We start from the raw sequence: 19,623 nt of genomic DNA on the forward strand, positions 1-19,623 counted from the left end.
CCAAAATAATATGCTGTTTTTTTGTGTGTGTGCTTTCTTTTTCAGGTCAGAACTGTGGCGGTTTAGTCCAGGGTCCCAATGGCACCATCGAGAGCCCAGGGTTTCCACATGGTTATCCAAACTACGCTAACTGCACCTGGATCATTATCACAGGAGAACGTAATCGGATACAGTTGTCATTTCATACCTTTGCCCTTGAAGAAGATTTTGATATTTTATCAGTGTACGATGGACAGCTCCAACAAGGGAATTTGAAAGTGAGGTAAAGTATTGACTCTTTATATTACAGATTAGGTAGCACTGTTGGACTTAGATTCTGGAAGTCAATTGGAATTATTTGAATTTAATTATCAGAAAATGTTAGTTATAATAAAGTAGGCTTTTGTGGACACTTTTTTAATACTTAAAAACTTCTTATTGAAAGCAATCATTGTCTTCCTTTATAGACACCAAATTGTTGCAGATCTGTAAACGGTGTTGTCAAGGTAATTCAAGTAAAGTTACAATACGCCATTGTTTTTAAGCAACCGTGGATTTGAGAGAAAAGTCACAAAGAGAAATGCATGTGTACAGTTCAGAGAACAACAAAAGGAACTTTTACATTGTCAGAGAATACACTGAATACAAAGAGTCTGGGAAGTGGGTGGGATAAAACCATGAAAGAACATTGAACTCTTTGGAGAATCTTTGGTTCACACAATCATGATATATTCCATTCCCCATTAGTTTTCTCTTTGATCTATGATCTTTACCGTAAAGAAAGAACAAATATTTTCTGGGATGATTTTAAGTTACATTTTTTTTCCCATTTATCAGCAAGAAAAAAAAATTGTGCCTGTACAAGTATATCCATTTTTTTTTTAATTTGTCAAAAGAAAGAGGAATGTCCCTTTCAAAGAAATTGGAATTTCTTAGGTAAACTTATGAACATTTAAAAAAGGCAAATAGGGCTTTATCCTCTGGTTTTAAAATTCTGTACCAATTAGAGATTGTTTGTTGAATATATGAAGCTTTGTAGAAAATTTGACAGTGGGCAGAAGAAATTGTACTGAAATGGTACTGTTGCTATTGTCAGCAGAAATACACACAAATCACATACTTAGTATTTTATTTTGTGGATTGAGAAAAGTCTCCAACCACAGAAAATTGTACATCTAGTTAATATATTAATATATTAAGGTATATATAAGTTCATATATTGAATATATAATGATATACTTTATTTGCACTCCCTTTATGCATTTTCAGATATACAACACCTTTTGGTTTTTCTGGGTCATTTACAATATCTGTTGTCTGTTTTTAGAAACTCGTTTCCACTTTTCCTTTTTGTCATATATTGCACTCAACTATGTCCTTTAGGAATTACTTAGGTAAACTTTCTCCTGTCTAACACGTACGGCCCTACACTTTGGATGTTTAGGAAAGTTTCTATGAATATAATCCTTGGTACTATGATGCAAGATTTCTTACCCACTTCCTGCCTTTCTAAAAATTAGTTATTTACTAGTTTTTATTCCAAATAAAGCATGATACTAATGGTGGTATGTTGTAACAATAGAATTGTAATAGAAACTGCGAGGACTTATTACATAAAAAAAAACAAAATAGAGAATCCAATATATTCGAATATCATCATATGACTCTTTTTTAAAAGTAATTCTCTTTCCATTAAGAAAATTCTCCATATGTACTCTTTAAAAATACTTCTTTGTCAATATTTCCATTTCTTAATTTATCTTAAAATTTAAAAATATTTTTATTTTATTATATATTTTATTTTATAATGTTTTATAATTATTATAATTTATAATTTTATTATAATTCCTATAATTCTGTCTTATTCTAAAGGAAACCTTCTTAAATGTCGATTCCCTGTCTTTAAACAATATATGTCCTTATGGTGACATTACTACCACTTTATTATGTTAACTATAACGTTTAGAAAACAACATTCCTACCATCTTCAGTATTTTAACAAGATCATCAGTGGAAATATTAAGGTTGGAATAACAAGATTCATTGTATTTTATTTCAGTGAATAGTATATAAATCGGCATCAGTGCCTCTACGGACTTTATAAATACAGGTGAATTATATGTAGGACATCATGACTTTTTTACTGACTTAGATATTTTTACTAGAGAAAGCAAAGCAAGCAAGGCTGATAAGAAAGAACTCCTTGGGTTCACATAAATAACTCAGTTACCTCCAATTTTTTGTTTGAGACAGAGAACAAATATTTCATATTTCTGCCTGTTTCCAGTCCTAAAGGTGAGGAAAATGCTTTCATCTATTAAATTGTATAATCTATCTTGTATCTCCATACTTAGAATGCCTTTATGTGACTGTCTATTATGGACATAGGGGAGCTCTTCTGGGCACGGAAGTAACCATGCTAGGTATCATTACACAAATAGGCAAAGCATATCAGAAACAGAATGCCATGGACTGCTAAGTGTTAGGAGTCTTTACTCATATAACGTTTTAGATAAATAATGACATGAAATAGAAACGTGAGCATTGTTAAGATGGTTGCAACATTTCCACACTGGCTGATGGCAAAGCAGTTTCAAATAGTGTCAAATTCTAATTAACGAGGTGGGGGAGCTTCTAGTCTTCTTGCTTGCTACCTGATTCCCACTAGATCTTGAAAAGGTTGTCTAGTTCTCGAACGTATCCAGCTCAACACTGACAGTAGCTCTGGAATGCTAAGGATGTTTTCTAAGAGGACTGATGTTTGCCCTGACCCACTGAGCTGTCACAGAAGTTCTTAGAGCTGTCCTGGTCTGAATTATTTCTTCACCGCTGCACAGAAACTGTTCTTAGTAGTTCAGCATGTGCACTAACAAAAAATAATAACTGTTTTATTAAAGAACTTGAGAATTTTATTATAAAGAAATTTCATATGTTTAACCACAGTAAAGAAAATTTTTCCAAATAGTATACGATTTAGATTTAACAACAAACAGAATTTAGAATGTAGAGGTTAGGATTATTGATATGCATGTTGTAATTTCACCTGTAGTGAAGACTGACTATATTATTTACCCTATATAAGAAAAAAAGTCTTTAAAGTAAAAAAACAAAACAAAACAAAACAAAACAAAACAAACAAAACAAAAGAACAACAAAACCCAACATACAATTTATGTTATCATCTTGGATTATTTATATAATTCAGACAAACATATATGATGTGCACCTCCAACAATAAATTCAATTTTAACATGTAGCTATTGAAAGGTAAATTAAGGTTTCTCTTAAAAATGTTGACTCAGAATTAGAAAAAGAAAGCTGCTCTTTGAGGGGAGCCTGACTGGCTCAGTGGGAAGAACATACAACGCTTGATCTCTGGGTTGTGAGTTCAAGCCCAGCATTGGGTGTAGAGAGAACTTAAAAATAAAAAAATCTGCTCTTTGAATTACCTAGACTTAAAACTAGTGATTTTTATGACCTGTCACTGACCTGTCACATTATCGCTATTTTTTGAATCCTTGCCCTTTATAAACTCTGCCCCCTCTCTTATTTCTCAAATTCCCACAAGTGTCCAACCATGTAGTCATAAAATCTTACATTTTATATTTTGCAACATCTCTTCATTAGCCACAACCTGTTTTGATCCTCACAGAAGCTGCTCCAGTGAAGGACCTTGTTCTATCTTAGAGGGGGCTTTTGGTTGACCAGTACACCAAGACAGTGACATTCCCATCCTAGGCTCACACCTCCCCATCCGGAAACATTCACTGCAGTCCTGTTCTCTTCTACACTGCCAGTAATATAAACATTTCTAGAAACATGACCCTGATATTGAAGGAATTCCGTAACCTGAACCCTAACTATATTTCTGACCTCCAGTCTCTTGTATTCATTTCTAATTGTCTTTGTCTAGTTGGGCTGTTATCACAGAACACCAGACCCTGGATGGCTCTTAAAAACAACAGACAGGGGTGCCTGGGTGCCTCAGTCGTTAAGCGTCTGCCTTTGGCTCAGGTTATGATCCCAGGGTCCTGGGATGGAGCCCCGCATTGGGCTCCCTCCTCAGTGGGGAATCTGCTTCTCCCTCTCCCACTCCTCCTGCTTGTGTTTCCGCTCTTGATGTCTCTCTCTCTCTGTCAAATAAAGAAATAAAATCTTAAAAAAAAATAAAAACAACAGACATTTATTCCTCATACTTCTGGAGGTTTTAAGTCCAAGATCAAGGTGCTGGCAAATTAAATGTCAAATGAAGGACTGTGTCTTGGTTCATAGATGGTAAACAACCATCTCCTATGTCCTCATGTGGCAGAAGGGCCACAGTAGCTCTTTAGGGTATCTGTTATAAGGGCATTGATCTCATTCATAAGGCCTCCCCCTCATGCCCTAATTACCTCCCAAAGGGCTCACCTTCAAATAGTGTTACATTGTGTTAGGATTTCAACATATGCATTTGGGAGAGGGGTCATTGTCTACAGCCCTATTTATTATTTAGTTGAATGGATCTGTGGATTATTCCTTGATCTGACCTTATAAGAGAATATGTTTATCATCTCTACTTCCTCATCCTTCCCTCTGCTCTCCTAAATGATACCCTACTTCCAAAACCCACTTCACATTATACCTATTTCGGAAAATTCTCCCTGTGCATACCACATTAAAAAAAAAAAAAAAACCCGCAAAGTTTCATTTTTTTTCTAAGCTCCTTTAGCACTTCCCACTAACATAGACCCTGAAGGATATGCTCCTTTGAAATTATACTAGCTCTAATGGTGCCTATTGTTGGGGTTGTACATCTGTGTTGAATATGTCAGGTAGAATATATGTCCTCTGAGGCCAAGACATGTATCAGGAATGTGTCTTCTCTGGTGATGATGGATATGTTCACTTATATCTCTCTCCTCTGTATGAGCATGAGTTAATTGTCTAAGAGAGAGACTGTTATCCAGTAAGTGTTCTCTAAATATGAAGTAGTGAAGTAGTGTTTATTTGTCCCCAAATCAGAAAATAATTGAAGTTGGCATCGATCTCCAACTGTGATAACATTATAATATCAAACTTGGAGTAGAAATCTCATTATAACTTCAATAAATGAATAAAAGTGAACCTATGGAGGGAAATTGTGTCATGCATATGTGGGAAATCAGAATATATTATTCCACAATTATTGTAGAGTACAAGAAAATAGCTTTGGCAGTGATCTTGACTCTCCTTCTGTGACTTATACAAGATTATCCCTTGTTTTCTGCAATGATGATAATAAGAAGTTAGAGATTAATGTGATAGGGCTATCCAAATAAAGAGATGAGTTTTCTCCAGTTTTTTTTTTTTTCCTTCAGTGTAATCATGTGTTTGAATGCATTAAAATCAGCTAAGAAACTCGTGTGATATTAGCTGTATCTAGTGGTGTTTAGAACTTGAGAACTTTGAAGGGCTAAGAAAGGGTTTTGATTGCATTCAGATTAGATTAGCCTAGAGATCTAACAATGCCTAAATTCTGCCTTTCTGTCGCCCATTGCTGGTATGAGGTCCCGACGGAGCCACTCACAGATCAATAATTAGATAAAAATCAAAACATCATTTTATTTTTAGCTTGGCTGGTGACTAATGTTCCAATTAAGACTCCAATAAACGTAGTGCAAAGTGGGTATAAGAGATTCTACAGAGATTAGAGTCCCATTCTAACACCAAACTTGTGTCTTGACACCATATCATATTCAGCCACCCTCATGGTCAGGAACAGAAGGATGGCCAGCCTGACCACACCAGCACACGGCAAGGGAGGGCCCAGAGAAATGGGTCTTGTAGCTGGGGTGGAAACTCTACATGAGAGCCCACTGCCCAGAGGTGATGGGTCAGGCCACAGAAGCCCAGAAACCCAAGCAGTGCTTGCATGTCTGATTCAACAGAATCTCCTACCTTAGTGAGGACCCTGCAGAGAAGCTGAGGGAGACAGTGGTGGTGCCTGGTCCTTTTGTAAAAACCTATCGCATTCCCAGAATTATGTGAATTTGTCAGCTGTGTCCACTACTATGTATACAGATTTTAGGTGATGAAATAAAAAAATAATTGTTTCTGATACATCTTCCAAATTTCCTTTCTCAGCATATGCTTTCCCTCTTTCTTTCTTTCTTTCTTTCTTTCTTTCTTTCTTTCTTTCTTTCTTTCTTTCTTTCTTTCCTTTCTTTCTTTTCTTTCTTCCTTCCTTCCTTCCTTCCTTCCTTCCTTCCTGTCTTTTCTCAATATATGCTCTAACTTAGCAACTCATAGGCAAGGTCAATGCTTATTGGGTAAGGAATAGATTTTTGTTTTGTTTTGTTTTGTTTTGTTTTGTGTTTGTTTTTTTTTTAATTGGCTGTCTGCAGTGGATTAGCATGGAAACCAGAAATTCAAGGATGAGATTGAGGCCTGAACACATATATCTAAATATCTCTATCTCTATATCTACATATAATACACACACACACATATATATAATATAGCTGATTTTAATATGTAGCTTTTGTTGAGACCAACTATATTTTATATATGTATGTATGTTTTTAAGACTTATTCTTATTAACAAAAATGATGAAATTGCTAGTACATAGAAATCCCAGAGATAAAATAATGAAGCATTTAAGGGAGATAGGCAGAACTATGTTTGCAATACTACAAGTAAGTTTTCACATGTATTTGAATTCCGACCCCTACCTCTTCAAGCTCTGGTGATTTTTTTCTGCAGTAGGCAAACACTGATGGTTCATTTCAATATCTTGCCACTTTGAAAGTGGCAAACTTTATTCATATGGTCAGAGAAGTCTTTTGGATCATCATAAATATATGTGTGTGGAAAATTTCCCAAAACTCCCAACACCTATGACATTCCCCTTATAAACATGCAGACATAGGGAAAAGCATTTCAAGTTTTAGAAAGAGAACAGATGACAAGAAGACTAAAAATGGTTGGCAACAGGATTCCATGTTCAGCAAAGATGTTTCGTGGTATTGGTCATGGGAACCTGAAAGTAGGCATGATTTCATAAAATATAAAATCTTATCTTTGCCACTTAATAACAGAAGAAATACATTGGATCAGAAATTTAAATATTAATAGGAAAAACCAAAAATACTGGAAAGAAATTCTTCAGGACACATTATTTAGAAATCATGAAGAAAATGGCTGAAGAATTTGACTTCCTAAAATTTAAAATCCAAAAGCCAAATGATAAATTGAGAAAAAGAATTCACAACAGGTATGCAAGACAAAGAGCTGATGTCCTTCATTGATAAGATACACTATCAGAAATATCAGGAAATAAAATCATTTAATTGAAAATCTGGTAAAAATATGACCAAAGAGTTCAAATATAAGAATTTCATGGCAGTCAGCTATGACCATCAACATCTGCGCTGGTACCTATAACTCTCTGCATCGTTTTACTATCAAAGGACCCAAGCCAAAAGAGGTACAACAGAACTCACCAAGCCTGAGAGACACTCTCTGCTGGGCAGAGGGAGCAGGCAGATTGCAGGTCTAATTGGAGTGAACGGAAATGATGGTGTCACTTGCAGGATTTTGTCAGCAAGGAAATGGGATATCCACAGTATGAGACATAATCAGATTTCACCAAAAATCATGTTCGCATTCTCTCTCAAAAGAAAATACAATTATTATATTTTTTAGTCCTTGGTTTCCTGGAAAAGGAATAAAAGTGTCAAAAGGTCAGTTAGATCCTGACTTTCACTCTTCTTCATGGTAGTGAATCTGCAAAAATAGTTTTGTCAGGTGGCTCACCAGGAAGATATCCATCCTGATAAGCAGTAAGGAGCAATGAATAATCAGATTTCTACAAATTTCTTTTTTTTTATGGACTTTATTTTTTTAATTTAATTTAATTTTATTATGTTATGTTAGTCACCATACAATACATCATTAGGGAAAAAAAAGATTTCTACAAATTTCCAAGATTTTAATGAGTTTTATGTAGATGGCCAGATTAGTAGCTGAATGACTTAAGATTTACTTTTTCCCTCCTCTCATTGTTTTAAATATTTGGATAGCACAGCCAGGGCTAATTTATCATTATATCCTCTACAGCAGCGAAGCCCCCAGAATACACCAAACAAAAGCATTTTAATTCAATAATACTAGTTGTTCATAAGATATTTTTAATGGAATGGATGCTCTGTGTAAAAATCTGATAGTTATGTACTTTTAACTCACAAAATTATTTTTTAAAAGGATAGAAAATTTCTTAGAACCTGAAGCAATTCTTTCTTTTACTATAATAAACACAATGACTCTCCCTTTGCTATAAATATGATTTCCTTTGTATCTGAATTTACTAAAAATAATCAACAAGGTAAATATTTATCTTAGAAGGAGACTTATTTCAAATTTTGAAATGTTACTCTTAGAAAACTGCGGTAGTTTTGACAGACATTTTCAAGTTTGTGCATTTAGGCAGCCTAGAGTATGATAAATACAAATTGTGTAAACAATTAAAAGTATTTATAGCCCAAAGCCTTTAAACTTAGAAGATGCTTTCAAATAAGGCTTTCCAGGAGCAGAAATAGAGGGTCCTCTTTCTTAAACCTCAGGTTTTTTTCTGGCTTAGGTCTCTCTTGCTTCCCTCATAGCATCTGGAATATTAACTGAAGCAGAATTGAGAAATCTGCCCGCAGCTTCCAGGTTTGTGAATATAAGTGAATAAAGCCTTCAAATCTTTTCTCTGGGGCATTCTTTGCCCTGGAGGCCGAGGCAGGCTGGGGAGGGTCTTTACATGAGTGGGGGGGGGTAAAACTTGCCAGTCCCAACTTCTTTGGAAGGATCTGGAGCCTTGCCCTCCTAGTGCCCCTGAGGTCACTGACCCTAATTGGATTTTCTTGGCTTCTCGCCCTGAGCCCCAGTTTCTGTGGCCCCTGTCTGATAACCACCTTAAGATCAGACAATTTCGTCTCTGCTGCTTAGTCTCAGCCCAACTTCCCAAGCCCCAAAAGGTATTGATCCTGCACTAAACCCTCAAACGGAAGCTTTAGGATCATCACTATTGTTCCACTACTCCTTACCGCCATATGCTTTATAATCAACCTCCGTTCCTCTTTCCTTTAGAAACCACTCATATAAAAGCAGAATGTGCGTGGCTGGCTCCCTGCTTCAAGGACAGTCACCAGTGAACAGGGTGTATATGCACATCGAGAGAGAGACTTGGAAGGGGTAGGAAAGCCTGCAAGTGAATGTTTCATACAACCCCTAGCCTTTCAGCCCAAGGAGGCAAACGGATGTAAATAAAATCCTGTCCTCCTCCAAGCTTCTAAACATGTTTTCCCTAATCAGAAACCTTCTCAGTTTCTCCCAGGAGATACACGGACCCTTCATGGCATCCTCTCTGACCATAGTATCAATTCTTACAGGTCCATGATCATCCCATCTAAAACGTACCGAGCTTATCCAGAATAGGATACAGATACACAAAGCAGAGTATTTTCTTGCTTTGGTTTTAATGGTTTTCACACTCTATGTGCCTATGCATCATAAAATATTTTTTTAGATTAGATATTTCTAAAACGGCAAATGCTCGGTGTGTATAGTGGGTTTTGTGTGTGTGTGTGTGTGTGTTTGTCTTTTAAATCTAGTAGAGTTAGGCAAATATTACTTTGAAAAGTAGTGCTGGATGTGGGGAGAAAGCAAGCAAGCAATATGTAACTTGCAGAGGGAAGAGTTGAGAGTATTGACTGGTATTGCACTGTACATAGTTACTTTCAAATACAATGTATGTTGCTCACACAGGGACCTTGAACGGATCACTTAAGCTTTGCACTGAAACTGTACCTTCTATGTGAGACTTTACCATCTGGTATAATAAATGTGTTTTCATGATTTAGGAGAAAATATGCATCTCTTTATAAGTAAGTGATGATTAATGGATGTTATTCTCCAGACTGCATGTTAGTGACGCCTTCATTTCTTGATGTTCTAAAATAACGGGCATTCGTGTGCATTTTCATTCAAAATGCACAGCCAGAGGCATGGGGTTTTTTTAGAAAAGCTCTCAGCTCGATGCCAAACAAGGGCAGAGTTGAAAAGGTTGAAGGACATTGAGGAAATAGCTACAGTAAAGGAAGATTAACATTCTTAGAGGGGCTGGAAGGCCGTGCTTAAGCAGCAGGTGGAACGTGTGCTGTTGATCAGGCTCGTTTCCTTCCATAGCCGATTCCTTTCTCCCATTTTCCTTGGCATGTTGGCATCACAGTTACATTCCGCCTATGGCATCCTGTCTTACCCCCACCGCTCAGAGCACTTTCTCTTTCCAAAATTCCCTCTCAGGTTTCCCATTTTCTCATGATCTCAGTAGCATAAATAGCAAGCAACTTGAATGAAGAATAAAGCAATGATGATAAACTCATTCATTCCAAGTTGTTAATTTATAACAATTGCCATTATCTTCCATTTTCATAATTCAATTTTAAAAAAGAGTGCCCAGGGCTTGAACTGCAGGTCGCCCCTAGGGGAAGTGGGACAGGGTAAGGCAGGTGTTATTTCGACTTCGAGGTCTGATTGCCATGTGCTCACCAGACAAGGGTCACAAGCTCACAGGGCTGCTGGGGTCAGACCGAGGATGTAAATGAGTGAAGCAGATGGGGTGTAAGACAATAGTAAAAGAAACTGTGGTGAAAGGGAGAATCAAGGTCCAGGTAAACATAGCGCCTGCTACCCACCTTCCACCCACGGTCGCCAAGTAGAAACGTGGGGCTTCTCCAATGTGACCAGAGCTTCCAGCTGATCCACGGCAGTTTCCAGTCAATGCTTCGTTATGTGAAACTCCCTCATTTGTAAGATGCAATGCAGGCCACCTGCAGAACGCCCAAGATTCCCTCGAGACCCGGCTTCTTCAGCTTGAAGAGTGGTCCGGGCAGCCGCTCTGCAGGGGATAATGCCTAGCAAACCCCATCCGTCCTCCCCCTGCTCCCTCACCAGGAGCCACACGTGCACCTGCCGGCTCCATCTGCGCCCTGTTTGCCTTCCTGGGAATGTGCAGCAAGGCCCAGTCCGTGGGTGTCCCCCATGGTTCTCAGAAGGTGGAAAAGTTCCTGTGGGCGGGCTCCAGGGAAGAGGCCAGCTCTGGGTCCCAGGGGGTGGCAGTTGGGTTGAGTCAAAATGGAGAGCAATGCATTGAGGCTACTCTACTGGAGAAAGCCCAGAAACAGGCGGTGATGGTCTCCTGGGACAGCTTCCAGACTCTTCACAGATACTGCGCAGAAATGCCCCAGGATGCAAGTGAGTGCCTGGGTTTTGTTCTGTGTTCGTGTATGTTTGAATGCATTGGCTTGTTTCTTGTTTTCTGCCCATATAAGCCTAGTTCTTTCTGGAAAGCAGTGTCCAGGATGGGGAGCCCAAGGGGCTGAGGACGAGCTGGAGCTGGTGTACCCAGTAGTCCCCCTGGCTTCTGGTAGCTCGGGCCCGATTTTCCCATGGACCCAGGTTGTGTTGGGAAGGCCGTTTCATTCAGTGGGAAAGCTGAGGGTCTAGTCAGAAGACACACCTCTGTCTGAGAAGCTCGTATGTGCCTGTGCACGAAGGGCCAGTTTCCTGCCAGCACCCTGTGGTACTCGATATGGGTGTGCCCCAGCCATTGCTGAGCTGGGGTGCCCTCTCTTTTAGCTGTTGGGGGGCCGTGCAGATGAGGATGACATGGCCTGAGGTTTGTCTGGCCACAGGGGCAAGGGCGTATTTGGAAAGCGGGGAACTCTGGTCTGGAGGTTGAGGAAAACGGAGGATGGCTGCGGAGGGGTGTTTGAGCGTACCCAAAGATGATACAATGGTTTTATCGGGTGGGCCCCCCTACAGGTCATTTGCCAGCCCGACGCCCATTATTTTCCAATTAAAAAAAAAAAAATACAGTGCAAGCCAAAGGAAATGCTTTTGTGTGGTAACAGCTTGCATCCTCTGCCCTAGAAAGTTAATTAACAATCACAGCCTTGTTAAATCCACATGTTGGTCATTCCAGAGTGATGAGTCGAGGCATCCACAAAACATGTGGCCCCAAAGTAGCTTACAACTTTCTAGAGTTCAGTTACCTCGGTTTGAAAATTGGGAGATTTGATAAAATCTCAAAGGTATTCTGTAGACTAGAGCTCATCTTTTTCTGTTCTATACCTTTTGTTGTGATGATATGGTTTGATATGTCAAAAGTGTATTCCTATGTTGCCCGTCTCTTTAACTGAATAAAGTTTGTATAATTATTAGGTAGTTGGTTTGCCAAGTTTTTCTGAAAACCTGCTATTTGGGTTTCCTGAATTAGAACTCTGGTATGTAAATAGCCCAAATTACGTTGGATGTATTCTAGACTTCTTTACATAAGAGCTGGAGACTGGATTTTGAAAACTAGATTGACAAATGATTCCTTTAATTTTTTACATCTTTCTTTAAGCTTTATTTATTTATTTTAGAGAGAGAGAGAGAGCAGGGGAAGGGACAGAGGGAGAGAGAGAATCCTAAAGCAAACCCCCACAACCCCCTTAAGCACAGAGCCCGATGTGGGGCTCAATCCCATGACCCTGAGATCATGGCCTGAGCAGAAACCACGAGTTGGACGCGTAATGGACTGAGCCATCCAGGCACCCCTCATGCTTCTTCTGAAATATAATAAAGAATAAGTTGTATATACTGAAAATGGAAAACTGGAGTTCTCCTATACCACCATAAAATGTCATCACAAATACTTCTGTTACCCATGAAAATGAAAATGTCATTGTGCCCGTTTGTGATCCATCCTGCTTTCTACCCTTGGTTTCCAGGCAACCACTAATTCATTTTGACTCTGTGGATTCGTTTGCATTTGCTAGAATTTTATGTAGATTGAATTATGTGCCATGTATGCTTTTTTTTTGCTTATTTTTTACTTAGTCCTTTTAAAGATAAATCCATGTTTCTCTGTGTAACAATAGTGCATTCTTTTTTTTTTTTTTAAGATTTTATTTATTTGAGAGAGTGAGCAGGAGTGGGGGCAGGGGCAGAGGCAGAAGGAAAAGCAGACTCCCTGCTGAGCAGGGAGCCCGATGTGGGGCTCAATCCCAGGACCCTGGGATCATGACCTGAGCTGAAGACAGACACTTAACTGAGGCACCCAGGCACCCCAATAGTGCATTCTTTTTATCACCAAATAGTATTCTATTGTATGGATATGCCATATTTAATTTATCCCTTGTTGATGAACATGGGTTTGTTTTCCCCCTCTCCCCCAGTTTTTAGCTATTAAAAATAAAGTTCCTATGGTCATTTGTTTGGGCAGATGTTTTAATTTCTGTTGGGCAGATACCTAGGAGTGGGATGGATGGGTCACAAGGTAGGTTTATGTTGAACTCCTGAGGCCGCAGAGTTTCCATGGGCTTTACCATTTTACGTTCATTCCCAACAGTAGGTATGGATTATGGTTACTCCACATCTTTGCCTGTATTTGGTGTGCCCACCCTTTTTAATTTTGGTCCTTCTGATGGGTGTGTCAAGGAGTGTCTTACTGTGGTTCGATTTACACTTACCTGATGACTAATGATGTTAGTATCTTATCATGTGCTTACTGGTCAACTATCTTCCTCTTGTGAAGTGACTGTTAAAACCTTCCACTGACTTATGTTATAGATAATTTCTCCCAGATACATTCTCTTAATGGTATATGTTGAACAACAAACATTTTTAATCTTGATAAAGTTCAATTTATCAGTATTATTTTTTATGATTTTATGGAATATATGAGAACATTTGCGTACTCCAATACCACAAATGTTTTCTTCTAAAGGTTTAATAGTTGTGCTCTTCATCATAGATCTGTGATCTATTTGGGGTTAATTTGCATATATGACACGAGTTAAGGTTTTATTTTATTTTTTTTTAAAGATTTTATTTATTTATTTGACAGAGAGAGAGAGAGCGATCACAAGTAGGCAGACAGGCAGGCAGAGGGAGAAGCAGGCTCCCTGCTGAGCACAGAGCCCGATGTGGGGCTGGATCCCAGGACCCTGGGATCATGACCTGAGCTGAAGGCAGATGCTTAACCATCTGAGCCACCCAGGCATCCCGCGAATTAAGGTTTTAAATTCATCTTTTTGCATGGAGATATCCAAATGTTCCAGCACCATTTGTTGAAAAGACTATGATTTTTACAAAGTTAACTTTTTGTGTATGGTGCTAGGTAAGTGTAGATGCTCATTTAAAAAAAAAGAATTAAATATTCAGCTGGTCTAACATTTGTTAAAGACTTCATTTCCCCTCATTGAAATGAGTTGACACCATTGTTGAAAATCAATTTCTGATATATATGAGGGACTTTTTTTTTTCAACGTTGTTTGTCTTTTTATTGAATTAATCATTGTAATACACAGTAAGTCATGAAGTCAGGTAAAGTAAATGCTACAACTTTTTTTTTTTTTTATTATTGTGTTGTTTATTCTGGGCCCTTTGCATTTCATAGATTCATTTAGACTCAGCTTGTCAATTTCTATAAAAATTTCCTCGGGATTTTGGTTGGGCTTGCTTTGAATCTATATAAATAAATTTGAAAAGTTTTGCCATTTTAATAATAGTTTTCCAATACATGAATACGTAAAATATCTCACCATTTATATAGGGTTTCTTTTGTTTCTTTCAGAATGTTAAATTAGATGTATTCCTACTACTTTTAATGTTTTGTTATCATAAATGCCATTGTTTATTATATTTCATTTTTAATTGTTTGATAATATGTAAGAATCTTTTTCATGTTAATGTTGTATCCTGTGACCTTCCTAAATACAATCACTAGTTCTAGTAGCTATTTTGAAGTTTCGCTGGGATCTTAATGTAAATAATCATATCATCTATAAGTGGGGCGGATTTTACCTCTTCCTTTTGGCCTTTTATTTATCTTTTAAAGTTTATTTGTTTTTATTTTTATTATTTTTATTTTTATTTTTTAAAGATTTTATTTATTTGACAGAGAGAGACACAGCGAGAGAGGGAACACAAGCAGGGGGGATGGGAGAGGGAGAAGCAGGCTTTCCGCTGAGCAGGGAGCCTGATGCGGGGCTCGATCCCAGCACCCCGGGACCATGACCTGAGCCGAAGGCAGACGCTTAACGACTGAGCCACCCAGGCGCCCCAAGGTTTATTTATTTTTAGAGAGAGTGTGCGTGGGTGAGCGAGGGGGGAGAGGCAGAGGGAGAGGGAGAGAGTGAATCTCGAGCAGACGCCGCACTAAAGGTGGAGCCCAATGTGGGGCTGGAACCCAGGACCCTGAGATCATGACCTGATCTGAAATGAAGAGTTGGACACTTAACAGACTGTGCCACCCAGGCGCCCCCGGCCTTTTATTTCTCATTGGGACTGTCTTGAAGTGGATAATACCTTCAGTACTGTGTTGCCTAGCAGTGATAAAATGAGCACCTTTGCCTTGGTTCTGAACACAGAGGGGAAATGAAGACCAGTACAGATGACGTTGCTTGTCCTGGTTCCCAACATACTGCCTCTGGCTTCCAAATCCGCCCTTCTCTGTCAGCTCTGTGGTGCTCGTTACGTGTGCCATCAACAGTGGTCCTTGCCAGCTCGCACCATGTTGAGCTTACCCAGTTGCTGCAGGGGCTGAAAGAGGAAGGTGTGTTTCCTACTGGTTCCAGAGTGCTCTTAGCTTCCTTCTGTGTCCCCTGATGGCGGGCAATCTGAGGGTGGCCAGTTGCGTCATCTTGCTAGAGTTTGGCTGGCGGCCCCCACGGTGACTTGCCAGAAAGATTCAACAGATCTCCAGCAGGTACTTCCCTCCTTGACAGCTCTCAGCTGTGGGACTCAGCAACGGCTTCCACTGTCCCGTGGACCACCAGACCTTCTGTCCCCAACAAGTTCTCAATCTCTGCTCAGGAGGAGGACTTCCTTTTTTTCCCCTTTCTTCTCTGGGTACTGTGTCAGCCTTGAAAATAAAGGCTACTCTCCTGTTATTCCTGAATCCGTCCTCTTTACCTCTCTTTGTACGAAATCCTCTGCTAATTAATCATTTTTTAAAAGATTTTATTTATTTGTGGGGCGCCTGGGTGGCTCAGTCGCTAAGCGTCTGCCTTCGGCTCAGGTCATGGTCCCGGGGTGCTGGGATCGAGCCCCGCATCAGGCTCCCTGCTCAGCAGGAAGCCTGCTTCTCCCTCTCCACCTCCCCCTGCTTGTGTTCCCTCTCTCGCTGTGTCTCTCTCTGTCAAATAAATAAATAAAATCTTTAAAAAAAAAAAGATTTTATTTATTTGAAAGAGAGAGAGTGTGCGTTCAGGAGCAGGGGAGAGGAGCAGAGGGAGAAATAGGCTCCCCACTGAGCTGGGAGCCCTACAGGGACTCCATCCCAGGACCCCAGGATCATGACCTGAGCTAAAGGCAGATGTTTTACTGACTGAGCCACCCAGGGGCACCATTTTTTTCTTTTTGTCTCCCCCACTCCCCAACAAAAAAAAAAAGATTGAGTAAGCTAAGACACTTGGACTCATATAGTTCAGATGACACTCATTAAAGTCTCAAAGTTATTCAGGGTAATAAGACATAGTACTTCATAAATATTAAACCAAATTCAGACTTTTTGCTTCTTAACACAAAATAATGCTCATTCAAACACATTTTGCAAGAAACAACGCTTGGACATTACTTACTCTTTAATACAAATTCTCCCTGTTCAAATTACTGGAGGAGTTTCGATCTCCTTATTGGAACTTGACTGATAAATTGAGTATACATTTTTTCATAAGTGTTCTTTATCAGTCTAAGAAGGTTTCCTACTATTTGCTGAGGGTTTTGTTATAAATGTGTTTAATTTTGTCAACTGCTTTTTCTGCATCAGTTGAAATGGTGGTACTTTTTCTTTCCTTTATATATTCATATGGTCAATTATATTGATTAGCGTTTAAAATGTTAAGCCAATTTTGCACTCCTGATGAAGTCTATTTGGTCATAAAATACTATCTATTTATATACTGTTGGGCTTGACTTGTTATATTTTATCTAATTTAAATTCAATTAGTCAGCATATAGTACATCATTAGTTTCCGACGTAGTGTTCAATGACTCATTAGTGGCATATACCACCCAGGGCTCATCACCCACGTGCCCTCCTTAATGCCCATCACTGGGTTACCCATCCCCTCACTCACCTCCCTTCTGTAACCCTCTATTATTTCCGAGTCAAGAGTCTCTCATGGTTTGTCTCCCTCTCTGATTTCTTCCCATTCAGTTTTCCCTCCCTTCATAGACTTGTTATATTTTATTATGAATTGTGTGTCTACACCCATGAGTGTTGTGGTTTGTAATTCACTTTTTTGGGTAACTTTTTTCAGATTTTGCTAGAAGGGTTAGGGTAAGCTCAAAAAATTGAATAAAGCAGTGTTCTCTGGCCTCTGTTTCTCAGAAAGTTTGTGTTATTTTGATGTTATTTCTGACAAAATTCACAAGGGAACATCTGTATCTAGAGTTTCCTTTCGTGAATCTGTTTAAAAAAATACTTCTGAGATTTAGAACATTTCAGATTTTTGTATTTCTTATGTCAGTTTTGGTAAATTATATTTTTCAAGATATTTATCCACTTAATGTCCATTATAAAATGTGTTGGTACAAAGTTATTAATAGTATTTTAAATTCTCTTAATGTCCATAGAATCTGTGGTGATAAAGCATTTTTAATTTTTGATATTGGTGTTTTGTATTCTTTCTAGATAAGAGTTTGTCAGATTTCTTCCCCCCCCCAAAGATACTTTGGCTTACCTTTTTTTTTTCTTAATTTCACTTATTTCTTTTATTCCCTTCCTTCTATTTACGCTGGATTTATTCTGTTCTTTTTCCAGCAATTTAAGTAAAATGTAAGGTTACAGATTTAGCTCTTTTATATGATAAAGATTTCCCTCCAAACACTATATTACCTGCATTCCATACATTTTGTAGTAATTCGGTTAAAATATTTTCTATTTTCTCTTATGATTTCATCTTTGACATGTAAATTATTAAGAAAAATAGAGTCTGAGTTCAAGGGGCTTGGGGTTTTCCAGCAATTTGGGGTTTGGGGTTTTCTAGCAATTTTATTGTTATTGACTTCTCATCTCTATTCTAGTGAGAGAATATATTCCGCATGATTTGTATCCTTTCAAAATCACTGAAACATATTTCGTCTTTTTTCACTGTGCAGTAGTTTCCCAATCTTAGCTATTAGTAGATGGAGGAAAGCATCACACATGACCATTTAGTAAATTTCAGCCTCTGGGCAAGCCACTTAACTTTCTCAGGTCATATAAATGTTTTATGCATATATGTGCATATTTTATGTAAGCATACATATGGATATACATCTATAATCTATTTCTTAGAAAAGGCTTTTATAGAATACCTGTTATTAACACATTTAATTTTATTCAGTATTTGGTGTTTCAAACATTTCTGTATATTGTCTTCAATTCCTTTCTGAACACCAAATACAATAGGCATGGGTTTTTATAGACCTACTATTACCAAAGGGAAAACTTATATTCTCATAACTAATGATATAATTCTGTAAATATGAATATGAATAGCAAAGCTAATTCTATTAATAAGGATTTAATTCACCCATAGTGATTATAATTTAATAAAATGTGTATGTAAAATAGTGTTTATGAACACATAATTATGCCTCTTTTTGTATTCTAGGCAAATTTTCCAGTGTATAAATGTAAATCTGTTATTAATATTTAACATTTAGATCTGATTGGCATAGTGCTAATGTTTATGCTATTATTTGTCCTTAAATGAAGCAAATGGCTTTTTTTTTTAATGAAGTTATTTAATTCCAAGTGAGATGTGTTCTGCAACTAACCTACACAAGACACTGTGTTAAGTTATGTAGACACCAAGATTATTAGAACATGCCTGGTTTTCCAGGAGCTTTCTCTTGAGAGAGAAAGAAGACGTTATTAAAGCAAGAGAACAGCAGCCTGAAGATCTTTTTAAAGTAATGTCTTTGTTACTTAAATGACACAGAGTCCCACATGGCTAGAAGAGGGTGGGAAATGTGACTGGCTATATTCGGTAGACCCATCAGGAATACTTGGCATGCATGTGCATGATGCAATGAGATTTAGTGTAGACTCTGGACTTGGGTTACAGCTGCGGGGGTTGGTAATGCTCCAGCCCAATGGCTGTTCTGGGTGCTAACTGCACCATGTATGACCATCGCCCCGAGCACCACACGTGCTTGCTATTTCATGGGAGGAAAGACAAACACTCAGAATGGAAAAATCAGTCTTGATGCTAAACATTGCCAAACCCTGAGTGACAAATTGAAATTCAGTTCATTTGGGGCATGCTAGGTAGTAGTGTTAATTTTATAATATATTGTGAATGTATTATATTCAGCATTAAAACATATCAATAATTAATCTTTGAAAAACTGATAATGTAGATACTCTGCTGCTTCCCCCAAAAAGAGTAAGGGGGGAAATCATTAATTTTTCTTTTATGAATTAAATCCAGGGCAGAAGACTAGTGAAGTTCATCAAGGTTATTTATCATTGAATATTTATTTGGCAAATGCCTAAGCAGTTAAGTAGGTAAATCCTTTTTGAAACAGAATTGCATTATGTTATACTCCTTCTGGTATTACTGAAACTAGTGTTATCTCTGCTAGAAATACAATATATTTGT

The 19,623-nt window shown here is 38.2% G+C and overlaps 1 protein-coding gene across 2 annotated transcripts in view; it reads left to right on the forward strand.

Annotated features, from left to right (window-relative positions):
• Positions 1-19,623, forward strand: part of CSMD1 (CUB and Sushi multiple domains 1) — a 2,059,737-nt gene that overhangs the window by 355,899 nt on the left and 1,684,215 nt on the right. For both annotated transcript variants that reach the window (XM_078069893.1, XM_078069894.1), the window contains exon 2: positions 46-262. In XM_078069893.1, coding sequence (XP_077926019.1) covers positions 46-262 — 217 coding nt within the window. The remainder of the gene's footprint in view (positions 1-45; positions 263-19,623) is intronic.

The sequence above is a fragment of the Halichoerus grypus genome, chromosome 3 (genome assembly GCF_964656455.1).
Source record: "Halichoerus grypus chromosome 3, mHalGry1.hap1.1, whole genome shotgun sequence".
Classification (NCBI taxonomy): Eukaryota; Metazoa; Chordata; class Mammalia; order Carnivora; family Phocidae; genus Halichoerus; species Halichoerus grypus.